We start from the raw sequence: 17,053 nt of genomic DNA, 5'->3' as shown, positions 1-17,053 counted from the left end.
TCTATTAATGTACAGGAAGAGAATAAAAGGTGGGCAGGGGAGATACTGGGAAATGAAATAAATCAATTATGTTATACACATGTAAAAATATGCCAAAATGAAACCAATATTTTGTATAATTAATATGCACCAATTTAAAAATTCTTGATTTTTTTCTAAAACCTGGTACTGGGGATCAAACCCTAGGCCTCACACATGCTAGGCAAGCATTCTACCACTGGAGTTCACTTCTAGTCTAGGTCTCTTTATAAATGAACTATCAGATCAGTATTTTCCTAATAATGGACTAATTTAAAATGTACAGTATATGTTATCTCTATCTAGTTTTACACTATCTATACTCATTTTTTCCAATCTACTGAAATCCTTTTCTGAATTCATATTCTTTAATTCAACTATCCATTTCAGTTTCCTATTATCACAAATTTGATAGTCTTTTAGTTAACCACCTTAAGTCCTTTTCAGAAACAAATCAGGGCAAAAATAAATGAATAAGTATGATCATTAAGATAATTTTTACCATTTTAAGAAAAGTGTTCTACAGAGAAATGTGAAAATCAAAGGTTTCACTAAAAAAAAGCTAATTTCGATTTTGTGTTAGAATAATACTCTCTTAATTAATTCTTAACCAGATCTTACACAAAAGAGTTTCTTAAAACAGAAAAAAAAAACAAGGAAGTCACTTAAACTCTCATTAAAAGTTGGTTAAATTTTATTTTTCCCCACAAAAACACTACAGATAAGCTGAAACAAAAGAAACTAAAATTATTTGACTCATTGTGGCATATAAATAATTTCATTAAAATCACATTTGTCTTATAACCTTTATGTTATAAACTACTGGACACAAACTGTCTTGTGCCAAACTTGCTAAAGTAATATGTAGGATATTCATAGAAAGTATGAGATAATAGCAAATATATTACTAAAATTACCACTTCTCTCAGTCCTTCTTGAGCTTTCAGATATGCATTTTCAAAAGCTGTCTGCTGAAGATTGTATGGAAGTGCTTTCAATAACCTGGAACAATCTCCTCCTTTCATATCCTGAAATAATCTTATTAAAAAATGCAAAACTGAAATAATTCTTAAAATTTCAAACACTACTTTACAAAGCATATAATAAAACAAAAACAAATCACTCTGTGATATAAACATACTAGTACTTTCTTCAAGATTAAATCTGAGGAGCCAGGCACAGTGGCATATACCTATAATCCCTAGGGCTCGGGAGGCAGAGGAAGTCGGATGGAGAGTTCAAAGCCAGCTTTGGCAACTTAGTAAGGCCCTAAGCAACTCAGAGAGACCCTATCTCTCTATAAAATTTGGTCTGGGGATGTTGCTCAATGGTTAAGCACCTTTGGGTTCAATCTCCAGTACCAAAAAAAAAAAAAGATTAAATCTGAGTCCATTTAAAGAGGTTTGATCATCTGCTTAGTATTAAGACCTTGAATACATAATCCACTGTCTCCTAATGAGTAAAGAGGGTCCCAAAATATCTTTTAACTACTGCCCAAATTTGAACACTGAACTCAAAGAGCCACAGAAGATAACTGTTCTCTTATCAAACACCAACTAGAAGAATCTATAAATTCCTGTGTAAACCTGCTCTAATATTTAATCATCCTGAAAGTGGGTAACTTAATACCCTAATGTTCCATTTAAATTTCACTTTATGTGAGAGAGAAAAGTTGATTAGTGCCTTAAGCCAACATCCACATGGTTAAGACAACGTTTTAATCAACTTTGTCCTTTACACTTTTTAGTAATTTTTGGTATTTCTGATTCCTCCAGTTTCTCTATCCTCTCTCAAAACAGCCCAACATTAAATATCTAACAAGTGAAAAACTCAAAATCAACAAATGCTTCTTTCATGTCATTACTGAATTTCTATTTTTTAATCTAAGAGATTTTTGTTTTCCATGCCACTACTGCACTGCTATATTACATTTAACATATGGTTCTATGTAACCCCAGACCTTTAACTTCAATACATAAATTTTCTACCCTTTACCCATAAAATGCAATAAAGATTTTAAGTACTATACACATTCACTAGTAATCCTTATAACACTCTACAGTCTTACTAAAAAGAGTTCAAAAACTGAGGAATTAGACACAGAATCTAGTTGATAAAAACAGTACTGTCAGCATATTCAGATTCTGGATACCTTACTTCTAATACTTGTTATGTTATTGCTAGAGCAATTTCTTTAAGGTAATTTTCAATTATTGATCACTTACTTCTGAATAGTTAAATAACTCAAATGACTTTCAGCTTGATTTACCTAAAGCAGCATGTCATTTCTTTTTCAAATACTTTCATTTACTTTACCAATTGTTACCAACTTTCCACATGCCAGATATTGTTTCAGATGCTGAAGTACAGCAATGAATAGAACAGACAAAAATCAATGCCTTCTAGGACTTTATACCCTAGTGGAATAGCGAAATGTATTGAAACATTATTTCAAGTGGTGACAAATTTTATAGAGAAAAATAAAGCAGGAAAGTGCTTTCTTTATAGGGATTGCAACAGGAGGCATTTATAGGTAGGTTGCAATTTAGAGTTTTAAAATCCCATGCAGTCCTTAGGAAATTAATATTTGTTTATCCAAGTACTCAAACATATCAGATCCCTCTAATAAAATCATTTCAGTGCCAAACTGTATGTACACCCCCAAAATATATAATTGTAATTAGAACAATGTGAAATATGCTATCATTTTATAAACTCACATAAAATCTTGGTAACATACATTCTATACTTCTCATAAGTGGTAGTATATACACTTCACTCAAGTCAATGGCTTATGTTAGTGAGCTACTTTATCTCTCTAAGCCAGAGTTTTCATTTTTAAATCAAAGAAAATAATAGTATCTAAATGATAGAACTGTCATTATTTTCTCTATAGCATTTAAGAGAAAATACAAAGGGTAGGCACACAGGATATTATACTCAGAAGTGAACTGTGACTGTACTAGACTTTGCATTGCTAACTGCAGCATTCAAAACACTTCAGGAAAACCTAATCATTACCTATTAATTGACTCTGCAGCCAACATGCGAACTTGGTGATGTTCATCAGCAAGAAATTGTGGAAATACTTCATTTACAGGGAAGTCTTTTCCCATTACATTAAGAATAGCCCATTTTGAATAAGGATCAGCCTATTCAAGTGGGAAGAGAGAAACTAAGGTTAAATATGAAACATTAAAGAGAAAAATCACTAACAGAAATGAAGTCTGGGGCTGGAACTGTCGCTCAGTGGCAGAGCACTTGCCGAGGCATGGGTTCAATCCTTAGCACCACATAAAAATAAAAACAAATAAAGCCATTCTTAAAAAAAAAAAAAAAAAAAAAGAAAGAAAAGAAAAAAGGAAAAGCCATTCTACCCATCTATAACTACAAAAAATTTTTAAAAAAGGAAATGAAGTCTGATTTAAAATTTTAATGGTGATCTTACTAATAATATGAAATAGCTCACCTCAAGCAGAGTTTTAAGGCACTTCACAAGTGCAATCCTTACAGAGAATGTACACTTCTTTTCCTTTGTTAGATGCCTAAAATAAAGTAAAATTTTCCATGTCAAATAACCATTTCAATAAAAGCAGTCAGAAAAATCAATAGATATTAAGGTTATTATAGGTCACTTCCAAAATTTCTTTCTTTGCTACTTAACTCTCATTACACGGAACATGCTAAAGTACTTGCCTTTCCAAAAATTCTAGCTAAAAGAAATCAGTTTGAAAATGAATTTGTTTTAGTGTATATTATTTGTCTTATACAATTATGTCTCAATTTGGAGCTATCATCTTGAGTTAACCACATTATAAACTTTATAAACAGTTTTTTTATAAACAGTTTTTAAAATTTCATTTTTGATTTTTATATCAGAGATTTCAAAACCATATTCTACAATAATTAGGAAGTCCTTATCAAATAGTCTGAGGGCTTTAAGTTATATATATATATGTGCTCTTCTATAAACTTCATGGTGTTATCTCAGACCATTACAATATGCATGAAATAACCAGTTGACAAGGCAAATTGCTACACTTTGGGAAAATGAACAATTCAGTTCATTTAAGTTCACTGCATTTTCTTTATTCACCAAACACGTCAAACTATTAAATGATTCTAAATTTGCAGAGAAATATGCTCAATGTTTAGAAAGTCAAGTTCTATGAAGAAAAAAAAATGTTCTTTAAGAAATTAAGGGGATAAACACAAATTACATTCTTTTTTATTAAAAGATGAACATAATCACAGAGAATCAGAAGAAATCACTAATGTAGAAATGCTAAGTTTGAATTTGAATCCAGAGGAAGCAAAAGAAAATCAACAAATCTACAAAACAGATTACACCTACCAAAATGCTCCAATCACTGTAAGGAACTGTCCTTGTGCATCCCTTGTGTGCTCAGTGTCCATATTGCCTTGACTTAGGTTTGTCACAATAGGAAGGACATGGTTTAAAATTGTTTTACAAACATCTTGGTCACGACGATGCAAAGAACACACACTGCTGTGGTGGAAAAAAAGAATTCCCTTTATAAGTTTAGCAGAACCCAATAAATTTAAGGTGGACATAACATGTGGTTTTAATTTCTTACGATAGTGGCTTCAGAAGTTCAACAACATCTTCCATTGGCAAAGGATGTTCTTTTCCAGGAAGTTCCTTTAAAAGCACTAGGTACTAAAATGGTATAGGGGGAAAAATAGCTTTTTTATCCTCTTTAAAAAGCATAAATATACACACATACACACAGTTTAAATATAAATTCATTTGTACACGTACACATGCAAAGCTGTAAATATTTTTAATACAGCATATAAGAAAAAAGGTTTCAAATAGGGTTCTCTTATCAAATAGGGTTCAAATTCATGGTGTATGCATATATGTAACTAACACAGTAAATCAAATTACTCTGTAGAACTCAAAATGAAAAAAACTAAAAACATAAATCCTAGACAACAACATTAATTTGTATATTATAAAAACCTGGCTTTATATTCTGGGGACTTGAACCCTCACCCATAAAATGGACACATATTACTTAAACAGCCAGACAACTGTGAGGTTTAAAGAAAATAACCATAAAGGTGTAGCCTTTATACTGGGAATTCAATAATTAATCATTATTATCATTGTTGCAATTAAGATATTAAAGCAAGAGCCTGAAACTATATTATGTCCCTATACTCCCAAGATAATGGTTGGTGTAAGAGTAAAATGGTTAAAAATTACTCAATTAATAAATTTTGGAAAGCAGAGATAATTATGTACAGGAAAGAAGTACCCTGATCTATCTTCCTATATGGCAACCATGTATGGGTCTACATGGTAGCATGGATACAAAGGGCTGGGTAACAACTACTAGTTAGAATGGCAGTGATGAAACCAAGCATACACCTGTAATCACAGTTACGCAGGATGCTGAGAGAGCAGTATCTCAAATTCAAAACCAGGCTCAGCAACTTAGGCCCTAAGCAACTTAGGTAGACTCTATCTCAAAATAAAAAATAAAAAGCTGGGGATATAGCTCAGTTGCAAAGCACCTCTGGGTTCAATCCTCAGTACCAAAGGATTGATAGTGATAACTAGGCAACCAGTTTTTGAGAGCTGCCAAATATTTCCTATATACACTAGAAAAATCTTAAGAGACTTTTTTTCTCTTTATCATCTGTATATAGAAAAATATTTCTTATCTCTTGGCAGATATTAACAAAGAAAATTAAATGATCCTTTTCTTGTTAATTTTCTGGTGGTACTAGTATTTAACCAAGGGGTACCCTACCACTGAGGTACATTCCCAGTCCATTTTTTAAAAATTTGAGACAAGGTCTTGGTAAATTGACAGTTAGCCTTGAAACTGGATCCTCCTGCCTCAGCCTCCCAAGCAGCTGGGATTACAGGTATGCAGTACCATACTGGCCCTTTTCAATATTTAAATGAGAGTTGTATGTGATGGTACTGACTATCTTGAAATGACTTTAAACATCAAAGCGTCAAGAAAAGCATGTAACCCTTTCCTTGGTCAAGGAAATAGGAAACTAATAAATACAACTATGTGTGTGTGTAACCTCGTCTCAAGCCAATCCTGTAGGGAGTCCGGCAGGGTCAAACCAGGGACTCCAACAAGATACAACCGAACCTGTTTGCTAGGGCTAGAGGTTCAATGTGCATGTTCATTAAGAATAAGAACATGGTCAAGATTCCATCAGGGACTCAATATGCATGTCTGACGTAAGGAGGGACTCATCAGGTGTGTTTGTCAAACTTACAATAACTGAAGACATAACCTGGGGACCCAATCAGCAGCTACTCTGTGTCAAGGGTTCTACCCAAATGTTCACAAAAACTGGGTTTAAGGAAATAGTCCACATGGTCAGGAAATTAGTTATAAATAAGGTTACTCAGTAAACTACTAAATGTATATGGGAAGCCAGGACTTTTTACTGCCAGAAAAGGGTACTACAAATTTGGACAGAGAAAAATAAACAAACCCTATAATGATGAACTAGAATACAGAGATCCATCAATAATATCAGGTCAAAGGTAAAATGCAAACTTCAAACATAATGTTATGTGCTATTTTTACACTCAGCTTCAGATTCATTTAAGTTTTCAAAGGCACTATGTGATTCTTACACGTCAGGTTACTGTATTAGTCAGCAATACCAGATTGAACTGAAGAGCTTCTTTGTACTACTTGACTCACCATGTGGAGATGAAGAGATTTAGTAGGATCTAGTATGCTAGAATCAATTAGCATTAACAATTTTCTCCTTATATCAGCTGCTCTAAATGATACAGGATTGGCTTGAGACGAGGTTACACACATACACAAGAACTTGAGCATGTCTAAAAGAAGTAGATCTTGCTTTGACAGATATTCTTCAGCTAACGGATTCATGGCACCTAAAAAACCAAAAAGCAAACAAAATTCCTTCACTCTAAGAGGCACATTAGTCACATACTTTGAGTACTAATTCAAACATCCAACTTCCCAGTGTGCAAATAATCTATCGTGGGATTTTACTTCTTTATTTTAAATTCTTCCCATGAAGAACAAAATAGGAAACTAATAAATACAACTAAAATCAGAAAAACCAAAAAGTATAAAGGAACAACCTTAACAGACTCAAAGAAAAAATAAAAGCATAAAGTTGATACCAGTGACACCCTTTCTAATGCCAAATTATTATAAAGAGGTAAAAGAAATCCAAAGCAGTAAAGATGTATTTACCAACAGTACTTTGGCTCTCCCCAGAATCACTTGCATCACTCACACTATCAACAGGGTAATCTTTAAAAAGATCCATGGAAGACAAATCCTCTACCTCCTTTAGATTTTCATCAGTATCATCATTCATTGAGTCTACCTCTCCATGGTCAAGTGGCTTTCTGATAAAGGATGCCTTCAAACAAGAGAAATAAAGATATTCAAGTTGGCTTCTTTCAGAATCATGGTGTAGTTAAAATTCACCCGACTGAAAATTCACAGGAAAATGGGTATACAAACTATGTCTAGATAACAGAATAATACACAAATTTTTAAAATAATTTATTACATTAAGAAGTCCTACAATTCCATTGTATTTGAATACCATATTACCACTTTGTACCCCATAAATAACTATAACTAAAATTTAAATACATAAAAATGAAATTTAAAGAAGTTTTATGTAATTCCCAAAATTAATGGGGATGTGGGGAAAAAAACATAAACTGTTACGACTTTTGGAGGACAATGACAACATCCTTCGAAAAGTAAAATTCAGCCAGGCGCAGTGGCACATGCCTGTAATGCCAGCGGCCTGGGAGGCTAAGATAGGAGGATCGAGAGTTCAAAGCCAGCCTCAGGAACCATGAGGCATTAAACAAGTCAGTGAGACCTGGCTCTAAATAAAATACAAAATAGGGGGGATTCCAAGATGGCGGGGCAGAGGGAGGCAGCATTCTGTGTTGCTCTGTGACCCACATTTCAGCTACTCGGAATACTGCATCTCAGAGAGTGTAAGAGGACCCCTATTCAGCTGATTTCCGCACTAATCACCAGTGCTGTGACCCCCAGTGAAGGGCTCAGAGCCTCAGCATTTGAGCAGGACTCCAGGCCCCTGACTCCCGAAACCCATAACCCACAGTGCTAGCCCATGCACAGCTCGCAAGCGCCTTAGCAGAATCACCTATCAGCACTTCTGCAGAACTCCAGACTACTCCGTTCCCACACAGGTCACTTAGCTACTACCTATCCACAGCACAAGCCACTCCCCAGCTCCCCCCACCTCACCAGACACCCAGGCACTGAAAGCAGACCGCCTCCATCTTTGAGAACCATTCTCACCATATTTGGTGGGGGCAGCTCTCAGATCGGATCTCCATCTGGCCAGGTACCAAGTATCCAACTCCCCCCCCACCACCACCACCAGTGGCGATAACTCGGCACAGTGACCACCAAACACAAAAACAGCTCTTAGTTGCACAGGTGTGCAGTGTGACCAGGGCACCGCCCACCTAGTGTGAGCCGTGGTGTGAGAGGTCTTGCAGTTGGGAAATGCTAAGTGAGAGAAACACGGGACTAAAGTTTGGAGCCTAAAAGACCAGAAACTGGGAAATCCCCAGGCAAGAGAGGGAGATAATACCAGGTGCTCAAGTCAGACAAGCAGTCCCAAAAAGAGACCTGTGAAGTGCAATCTCTCTGCAGGGACTGGTGGGTGGCACTCTCCACTTCCAGAGGACCTACATGAGGACCAGTCTTCCCATCCTGGTTACCTACACCATGCTGAGGGCAGAGACACCAGCTTGAAATAGACAACCCCACCTATTAGATGAGAAGAGAAACAGAAACGATACGGATCTCTAAAACTAGCAAAAACCCTGGTTTCTTCTTTCAAGAATTTTTTTTTCTCTTTTTCTTCTACCCCTCTATCCTCCAGCCCTCACATCCCCAACATATGTGAAATGAAGAACTTTGCATGAAATAGGATTTTGAGGGCTGTGTCATCTGAATAATATAATATAGCAGTATTGTATATGCCCCCCTTTTTTCTCTTCTTTCTTCTTTCCTTTTATTTCCCCCTCCAAATTTTGTTATTTTAACATCCTGCATTTTTCTTTATATATATGTGTGTTTGTTTTATGTACTCTACTGTCTATCCACATAATTGTCTACCCTAAATTACTTCCTGTTTATTTTCTTGCTACTAACCCGCTTCATTAGATTTCTCTTTCACATTTCCTAAGATATATTAACTCTCTATCCTCACATCCTTCCTCCTCAGCATATTGTCCTACGCCCCACCCCGAGTTCATTGTTCAGGGTCAGAAACTGTAAATCTTTTTATAAAACTACTGTTTATATTTTAGATAATAATTGAATCCAACAACTCTGTATATTGAGACTAAACTGTAAACATCTCAATAACAACAAATTGTTCATAGGTGATATATTGTTGATATTGGATCTGTTAACATTGTCCTTCCTCACAAATGAGGGATCTTGGAACCTTACAAACGCACTACAAACCTACAGGGTAAAACAATAATACCCTGACCCACAGAGGTAGAAAGGAAGACACATGAGCAACATGAAAAGACAAGGGAAGAAAGTATCCCAAACAAATAGAGACACCATATCATTAGAATCATTGGCAGCCACAGCAGAAAAAAATGACAGAGAAGAGTTCAGAATACATATGGTTAAAATGTTCTGTGATCTCAAGGAAGATATAAGAGAGCAAATACAAGCAGTGAAAGATCACGTCAACAAGGAGCTACATAAGCAAATCTAGGAAGCAGAAGATGACCTCAACAGGGAGACAGAGGTTCTAACAGAAAAAAAGAAATTAAATAGAAATTATTGAAATGAAAGAAACAATAAACCGAATTAAAATCTCAAATGAAAGTATCACAAACAGAGTAGACCACTTGAAGATATATAATCTTAAAAAGAACGTAGACCACACAGTCATAAAGGTAAGAAACCACAAGCAAAACATTCAAGAAGTATGGGATAGCATGGGATAGCGTAAAAAGACCAAATTTAAGAGTTATTGGGATAGAGGAAAGTATGGAGGTCCAAACCAAAGGAATGAACAATCTATTCAATGAAATAATATCAGAAAACTTTCCAAACATGAAGAATGAATTGGAAATCCAAATTCAAGAAGCTAAAGGACACCAAATGTACAAAATCACAACAGATCCACACCAAGGTATATTATATAAAAAAGCCCAACAGACAGAATAAGAGAATTTTAAAAGCCACAAGAGAAAGAAAAACCAATTAGGATAATGGCAGATTTTTCAACACAGACTATGAAAGCTAGAAGATCCTAGAACAACATATATCAAGCTCTGGAAGAAAATGGTGCCAACCAAGAATCTTGTATCCAGCAAAATTAAGCTTCAGATTTGAAGATGAAATAAAAACTTTCCACAATAAACAAAAGTTAAAGGAATTTATAGCTAGAAAACTGGCACAATTAAACATCCTTGGCAAAATAATTCATGAAGAGGAAACGAAAAACAACAATGAAAATCAGCAGAGGGAGGTAGTACCATAAAGGAAAAACTAGTCAAAGAAGAAAATCAAGTCAAGTTAAACAACAAAAGTAAACAAATATGGCTGGTGATACAAACTATGTCTCAATAATAACCCTGAATGTTAATGGCTTAAACTCACCAATCAAAAGACATACACTAGCAGACTGGATTAAAAAAAAGACCCAACAATATGCTGCCTTCACGAGACTCATCTGATAGGAAAAGACATGCACAGACTGAAGATGAAAGGTTGGGAAAAATCATACCACTTACATGGACTGCTAAAGCAAGCAGGGGTTTCCATCCTTGTATCAAATAAAGTAAACTTTAAGCCAAAGTTAGTCAAAAGATGGACATTACATACTGCTCAAGAGAACCATACACCAACAAGACATAATAATCATAAATATATATGCCCCAAACAATGTTCATCAAACAAACTCTTCTCAAGTTCAAGAGTCAAATAGACCACAACACAATAATTTTGGGTGACTTTAACACACCTCGTTCATCACTGTAAAAATCTTTCAAATAAAAGTTGAATAAAGAAACTATAGAACTCAATAATATAATCAATAACTTAGACTTAACTGACATATATAGAATATATATATATATATATAGAATATTTCAACCGGCATCTAGTGGATACACTTTCTTCTCAGCAGCACATGGATCCTTCTCTAAAATAGACCATAATATATGCCACAAAGCAACTTTAAACAAATACAAAAAAGTAGAGATATTACCATGCATTTTATCAGATCATAATTAAATGCAATTGGAAATCAATAACAAAATAAAAATTAAAAATTTCTCCATCACCTGGACACTAAACAATATGCTACTGAATGAACATTGGGTTGCAGAAGACATCAAGGAGATTAAAAAATTCTTAGAGGTAAATGAGAACATAGACACAAGATATGGAAATCTCTTGGACACAATGAAAGCAGTTCCAAGAGCAAAGTTCATTGCATGGAGTTCATTCTTTAAAAGAAGAAAAAGTCAACAAATAAATGACCTCACATTACATCTCAAAACCCTAGAAAAACAACAACAAATCAGCGGCAAAAGCAGAGGACAAGAAATAATTAAAATTAGAGCTGAAATCAATGAAATAAAAAAAAAATTGAAAAAATTGACAAAAAGTTGGTTATTTGAAAAAAATAAATAAAATTGACACACTCTTAGCTATGCTAACGAAGAGAAGGGGAGAGAAAACTCAAATTACCAGCAAACGTGATAAAAAAAGGTAATATCACAACAGATACTACAGAAATACAAAGAATAATTAGAAATTATTTTGAAAAATTATACTACAATAAAATAGAAGACACTGAAGGCATCTAAATTTCTTAAGTCATATGATTTGCCGATTGAATCATTAAGATATACACGATTTAACAGACAAATATAAAGTGATGAAATAGAAGACACCATCAGAAGCTTACCAACCAAGATAAGCCCAGGACCGGATGCATACACAGCTGAGTTCTACAAGACCTTTAAAGAAGAACTAATACCAATACTCTTCAATTTATTTCAGGAAATAGAAAAAGAGGCAGCACTTCCAAGTCAATCTATGAGGCCAATAACATCCTGACCCTAAAACCAGGCAAAGACACATCAAAGAAAAAAAACTTCAGGCCAATTTCGCTAATGAAAATAGATGCAAAAATTCTCAATAAAACTCTAGCAAATCGAATTCAAAAACATCGTGCACCATGACAAGTGGGATTCATCCCAGGATACAAGGATGGTTCAACATATGAAAATTAATAAATGTAATTCATCACATCAATAGACTTAAAGATAAGAATCATATGATCATCTCAATAGATGCAGAAAAAGCATTTGACAAAATACAGCACCCCTTTTTGTTCAAAACACTAGAAAAACTAGGGATAACAGGAACATATCTCAACATCTTAAAGACTATCTATGCTAAGCCTCAGGCCAACATAATTCTAAATGAAGAAAAATTATAGGAATTCCCGCTAAACACTGGAACAAGACAGGGATGCCCTCTTTCACCACTTCTATTTACAAAGTTCTTGAAACACTGGCCAGAGCAATTGGACAGATGAAAGAAATTAAAGGGATATGTATAGGAAAAGAAGAACTTAAATTAGCACTATTTGCTGACGATATGATTCTATACCTAGAAGACCCAAAAAGTTCCACCAGAAAACTGCTAGAACTAGTAAATGAATTCAGCAAAGTAGCAGGATATAAAATCAACACCCATAAATCAAAGGCATTTCTGTGTATCAGTGACAAAGCCTCTGAGAAGGAAATGAGGAAAACTACCTCATTCACAATAACCTCAAAAAAAAAAAAAAAAAAAAAAACCTTTGAGAATCAACTTAATGAAACAGGTGAAAGATCTATACAATGAAAACTATAGAACCCTAAAGAAAGAAATCAAAGAAGACCTTAGAAGATTAAAAGATCCACCTTGCAACTGGATAGGCATAATTAATATTATCAAAATGACTATACTACCAAAAGCACTATACAGGTTTAATGCAATTCCGATCAAAATCCCAATGTCATTCCTCATAGAAATAGAAAAAGTAATCATAAATTTCATCTGGAAAAAGAAGAGACCCAGAATAGCTAAAGCTATCCTTAGCAGGAAGAGTGAAACAGATGGTATCGCTATACCAGACCTTAAAGTATACTACAGAGCAATAGTAACAAAAACAGCATGGTACTGGCACCAAAATAGGCTGGTAGACCAATGGTACAGAATAGAGGACACAGAGACTAACCCACAAAATTACAACTATCTTATATTAGACAAAGGTGCCAAAAACATGCACTGGAGAAAAGATAGCATCTTCAACAAACAGTGCTAGGAAAACTGGAAATCCATATGCAACAAAATGAAATTGAATCCCTCTCTCTCACCATGCACAAAAGTTAACTCAAAATGGATCAAGGATCTAGGAATTAAACCAGAGACTCTGCATCTAATAGAAGAAAAAGTAGGCCCTAATCTTCATCATGTGGGATTAGGCCCCCAACTTCCTTAATAAGACTCTGATACTACAAAAATTAAAACCAAGAATCAATAAATGGGATGGATTCAAACTAAAAAGTTTCTTCTCACCAAAAGAAACAATCTGTGAGGTGAACAGAGAGCCTACTTCCAGAGAGCAAATTTTTACCCCTCACACATCAGATAAAGCACTAATCTCTGGGGTATATAAAGAACTCAAAAAGCTAAGCACCGAAAAAACAAATAACTCAATCAACAAATGGGCTAAGGACCTGAACAGACACTTCTCAGAAGAGGATATACAATCAATCAACAAATATACGAAAAAACACTCATCATGTCTAGCAATCCGAGAAATGCAAATCAAAACTACTCTAAGATACCATCTCACTCCAGTCAGAATGGCAGCCATTATGAAGACAAACAATAACAAGTATTGGAGAGATGTGTGGAAAAGGTACACTCATACATTGCTTGTGGGACTGCAAATTGGTGCAGCCAATATGGAAAGCAGTATAGAGATTCCTTGGAAATCTGGGAATGAAACCACTTGACATAGCTATCCCTCTCCTCAGACTATACCAAAGGACTTAAAAACAGCATACTACAGGGACACAGCCACATCAATGTTTACAGCAGCACAACTCACAATAGCTAAACTGTGGAGCCAATCTAGATGTGCTTCAGTAGATGAATGGATAAAAAAAAAAAAATGTGGCATATATACACAATGGACTTTTACTCAGCAATAAAAGAGAACAAAATCATGGCATTTGCACGTAAATGGAAGGCATTGGAGAAGTTAGCCAATCCAAAAAAAACAAATGCTGAATGTTTTGTTTGACATAAGAAGGCTGATTCATAGTGGGGTAGGGAGAGGGAGCATGGGAGGAATAGAGGAACTCTAGATAGGGCAGAGGGGAGGGAGGGAAAGAGAGGGAGCAGGGAGTTAGCAAGGATGGTGGAATGTGATAGACATCATTATCCAAAGTACATGTATGAAGACATGAATTGGTGTCAACATACTTTATATAACCGAGATATGAAAAATTGTGCTGTATATGTGTAATAAGAATTGTAATGCATTCTACTGTCATTTATTTTATTTTTTTTAAATCAATAAAAAAAAAAATTAAAAATAGGGCTGGGGATGTGGCTCAGTGGTTGAGTGCCCCTTACTTAAATCCCCAGTACCAAAAAATAAAATAAAATCCAGCTCAGGTATAGTGGTGTGGAGTGCACCTGAAACATCTATAGTTCTACCTACTCAGAAGGCTGAGGAAGATAGCTTGAGCTCAGGAATTTGAGGTAAGCCTGGGCAACATACAGAGATCCTATCTCAAAAAACAAAAAGTAAAATTCACATTACTTTTGAACAAGCAAGTCCCTAACTAGAATTTCTCCTATATCCTTTAAATAAATATTTTTCCACTTAATAGATATTCAAGTATCTATGATGTGCAGAGGCATTGTTTCAGTCAATAGAGAAGATACAGTGTAAGTATAAGCCCATTTGTACAGAAGAAGAAAAATATCACAACAAAAACATGTTGCCAGTTTGGCAATGTTTTGTCAGTTTCTTAAGGATGACAGAATTATTTTGAATTTTGTTGTACTGTCACACAGAAATAGTTATGAGCCTGGATGATTGGTCCCCAATTTTTCAGTCTATTTTTTATTGGGAAACTAAAACCCAGGAACTATCCTATGTATTGATATTAAGAGGCAATCAAGGTATTGGTATTAAGAGGCAATTTGGTTCTCCCCAAGCCAAATAACTTTAACTTATTAAAGTTATAACTTATATAACATTTACATTCATAAATATATATATATATTTATATATTTCCATTTATAAAAAGTAAATTGTTATACATTGTGAAATGTATCCCTATTTGATATTTCAATTACAAAAGTCATCTTAGAAATGAAATATGCTTGTAACAAAGTATACTTACTAAACTTTTACAAATTTCTGCAATATCATTCATCAGCTTTGATGTTAACAATCGTAGGAAAAAAACTGATACAATCTTACTTGGATTCTGCTATAATTGAGACAAGTAACAAAAAATAAAAACAATTATTCTTGGCAATATATTTTCATTATCTTAAATAAAATGTAGGTAAAGAGCTCACTATTAGCTCAACATACAAGTTGTTTCAAAAATATTAACCTCTTTTCTTAGAGTAATAATAACTTTATTGAAATTCTTTCATTGGTTTAACCAATATTAAAGTATCACCTATTGATTCCAAACCTAAGTAAGTGACAATTATAGGCCAGAATTTATTTTTTCACTTTTCTCCTTCCCTATTTATATCAAAATGCAGAATAATACATCTCAAAACCAATAAAACGTTATGTTAATAATACTGACTTATGCTCATCTATTAGCTCTCCAAGATGTTTCCAATTATTATCAACACTCTGGCCTGGTTGAAATCAAAGCCTGCTCCAAATCAAAACAACAATTATATAGTATCATTCTCTATCAAATTTATGTAAGATTATCTTGGTAAAAGAAAGTAATGTTTGCACTGGAGTTAATTTATCTCATTAACTCAAGTACAGTGTTATGCACATTACATACTTGTGGGCAAATTGTTATTAAATGAATGAAAATATGTTAGCAACAAAAAATTCATCTATGTAGTAATATATACAAGTGGTAAGACAATCTCAGCAACTTTCCTGAAATAATGAAATTAGTTTCATGAGAAACTCAGGTTAAATATTTATTTATTTCTCTGTATATTTCCTTTCTTTAGCATTCCATTTAATTTTAAATCAGTTTATAAACTTATGAATGGACCAAAAAACCACACCAGCAGCACCAAGAAACCTATCCCATGAACAGGGTATACTACCAAGTAAGAATGGCTTACCTTGGTACAGTTACACAAGCAACTTATACAAAGATGTATCATATTTCTCAATGTACAAATTCTAGATTCTTCACTTGTCTTATTTTTAAATAGAGAGATACTTTCTCCTGCACACTGCATTAGAGACTATTAAAAACAGTAAAAGAAAAAAATACAAATTCCAGTTAAAATTATACTTTAGTATTGCTTTTCAAAGTTTCACTTAAGGGCCAAAAATTAAATGTTTTCAGGTGCTGCACATGGTCATACAATAAAATTATAAATTATGAACAATCAAAATGTTGACAAATATCATACCCTTTTCTCACTGCAAATTGTACCACAGAGTGGTACAGAGACCAAACAAAAGCTTAGAGCATAGTTGATTAATACCTTTAGTCAAGGATTCTTTGGGATAAATTATTACAAGGAAAACTTTTAAAAGCATACATAAAAATAAATTTTAATGTGAGATTATTTAATTTACTATATTTATAGTGGCTTATAAAAATTTTAAATCTTAAGGAAGGACAGTATCATTGCTTTTCAGACTGCATAAATGAAAGAAATACAGGTGAGTATCTCTTATTCAAAATGCTTGGGATCAGAAGGGTTTCATAGTTCAA

At 34.1% G+C, this 17,053-nt stretch overlaps 1 protein-coding gene across 10 annotated transcripts in view; it reads right to left on the bottom strand.

The window, feature by feature from the left end:
• Atm (ATM serine/threonine kinase) overlaps positions 1-17,053 on the bottom strand; it is a 153,612-nt gene that overhangs the window by 100,539 nt on the left and 36,020 nt on the right. For 8 of the 10 annotated variants that reach the window (XM_071616672.1, XM_027930673.2, XM_071616673.1 and 5 more), the window contains exons 15-23: positions 16,449-16,574; positions 15,518-15,607; positions 7,254-7,425; positions 6,726-6,925; positions 4,617-4,699; positions 4,373-4,528; positions 3,488-3,563; positions 3,040-3,170; positions 936-1,056 (exon numbers count right to left, since the gene is read on the bottom strand). In XM_071616672.1, coding sequence (XP_071472773.1) covers positions 936-1,056; positions 3,040-3,170; positions 3,488-3,563; positions 4,373-4,528; positions 4,617-4,699; positions 6,726-6,925; positions 7,254-7,425; positions 15,518-15,607; positions 16,449-16,574 — 1,155 coding nt within the window. Of the gene's footprint in view, positions 1-935; positions 1,057-2,940; positions 3,171-3,487; positions 3,564-4,372; positions 4,529-4,616; positions 4,700-6,725; positions 6,926-7,253; positions 7,426-15,517; positions 15,608-16,448; positions 16,575-17,053 lie in introns of those variants that run through there. The other 2 variants (XM_071616679.1, XM_071616680.1) reach the window with 2 other exon arrangements.

This window comes from Marmota flaviventris, chromosome 9, assembly GCF_047511675.1.
Source record: "Marmota flaviventris isolate mMarFla1 chromosome 9, mMarFla1.hap1, whole genome shotgun sequence".
In the NCBI taxonomy this organism is placed as follows: domain Eukaryota; kingdom Metazoa; phylum Chordata; class Mammalia; order Rodentia; family Sciuridae; genus Marmota; species Marmota flaviventris.
The sequence above is the reverse complement of the archived record's forward strand: the minus strand, read 5'-3'. Positions and strand labels throughout refer to the sequence as shown.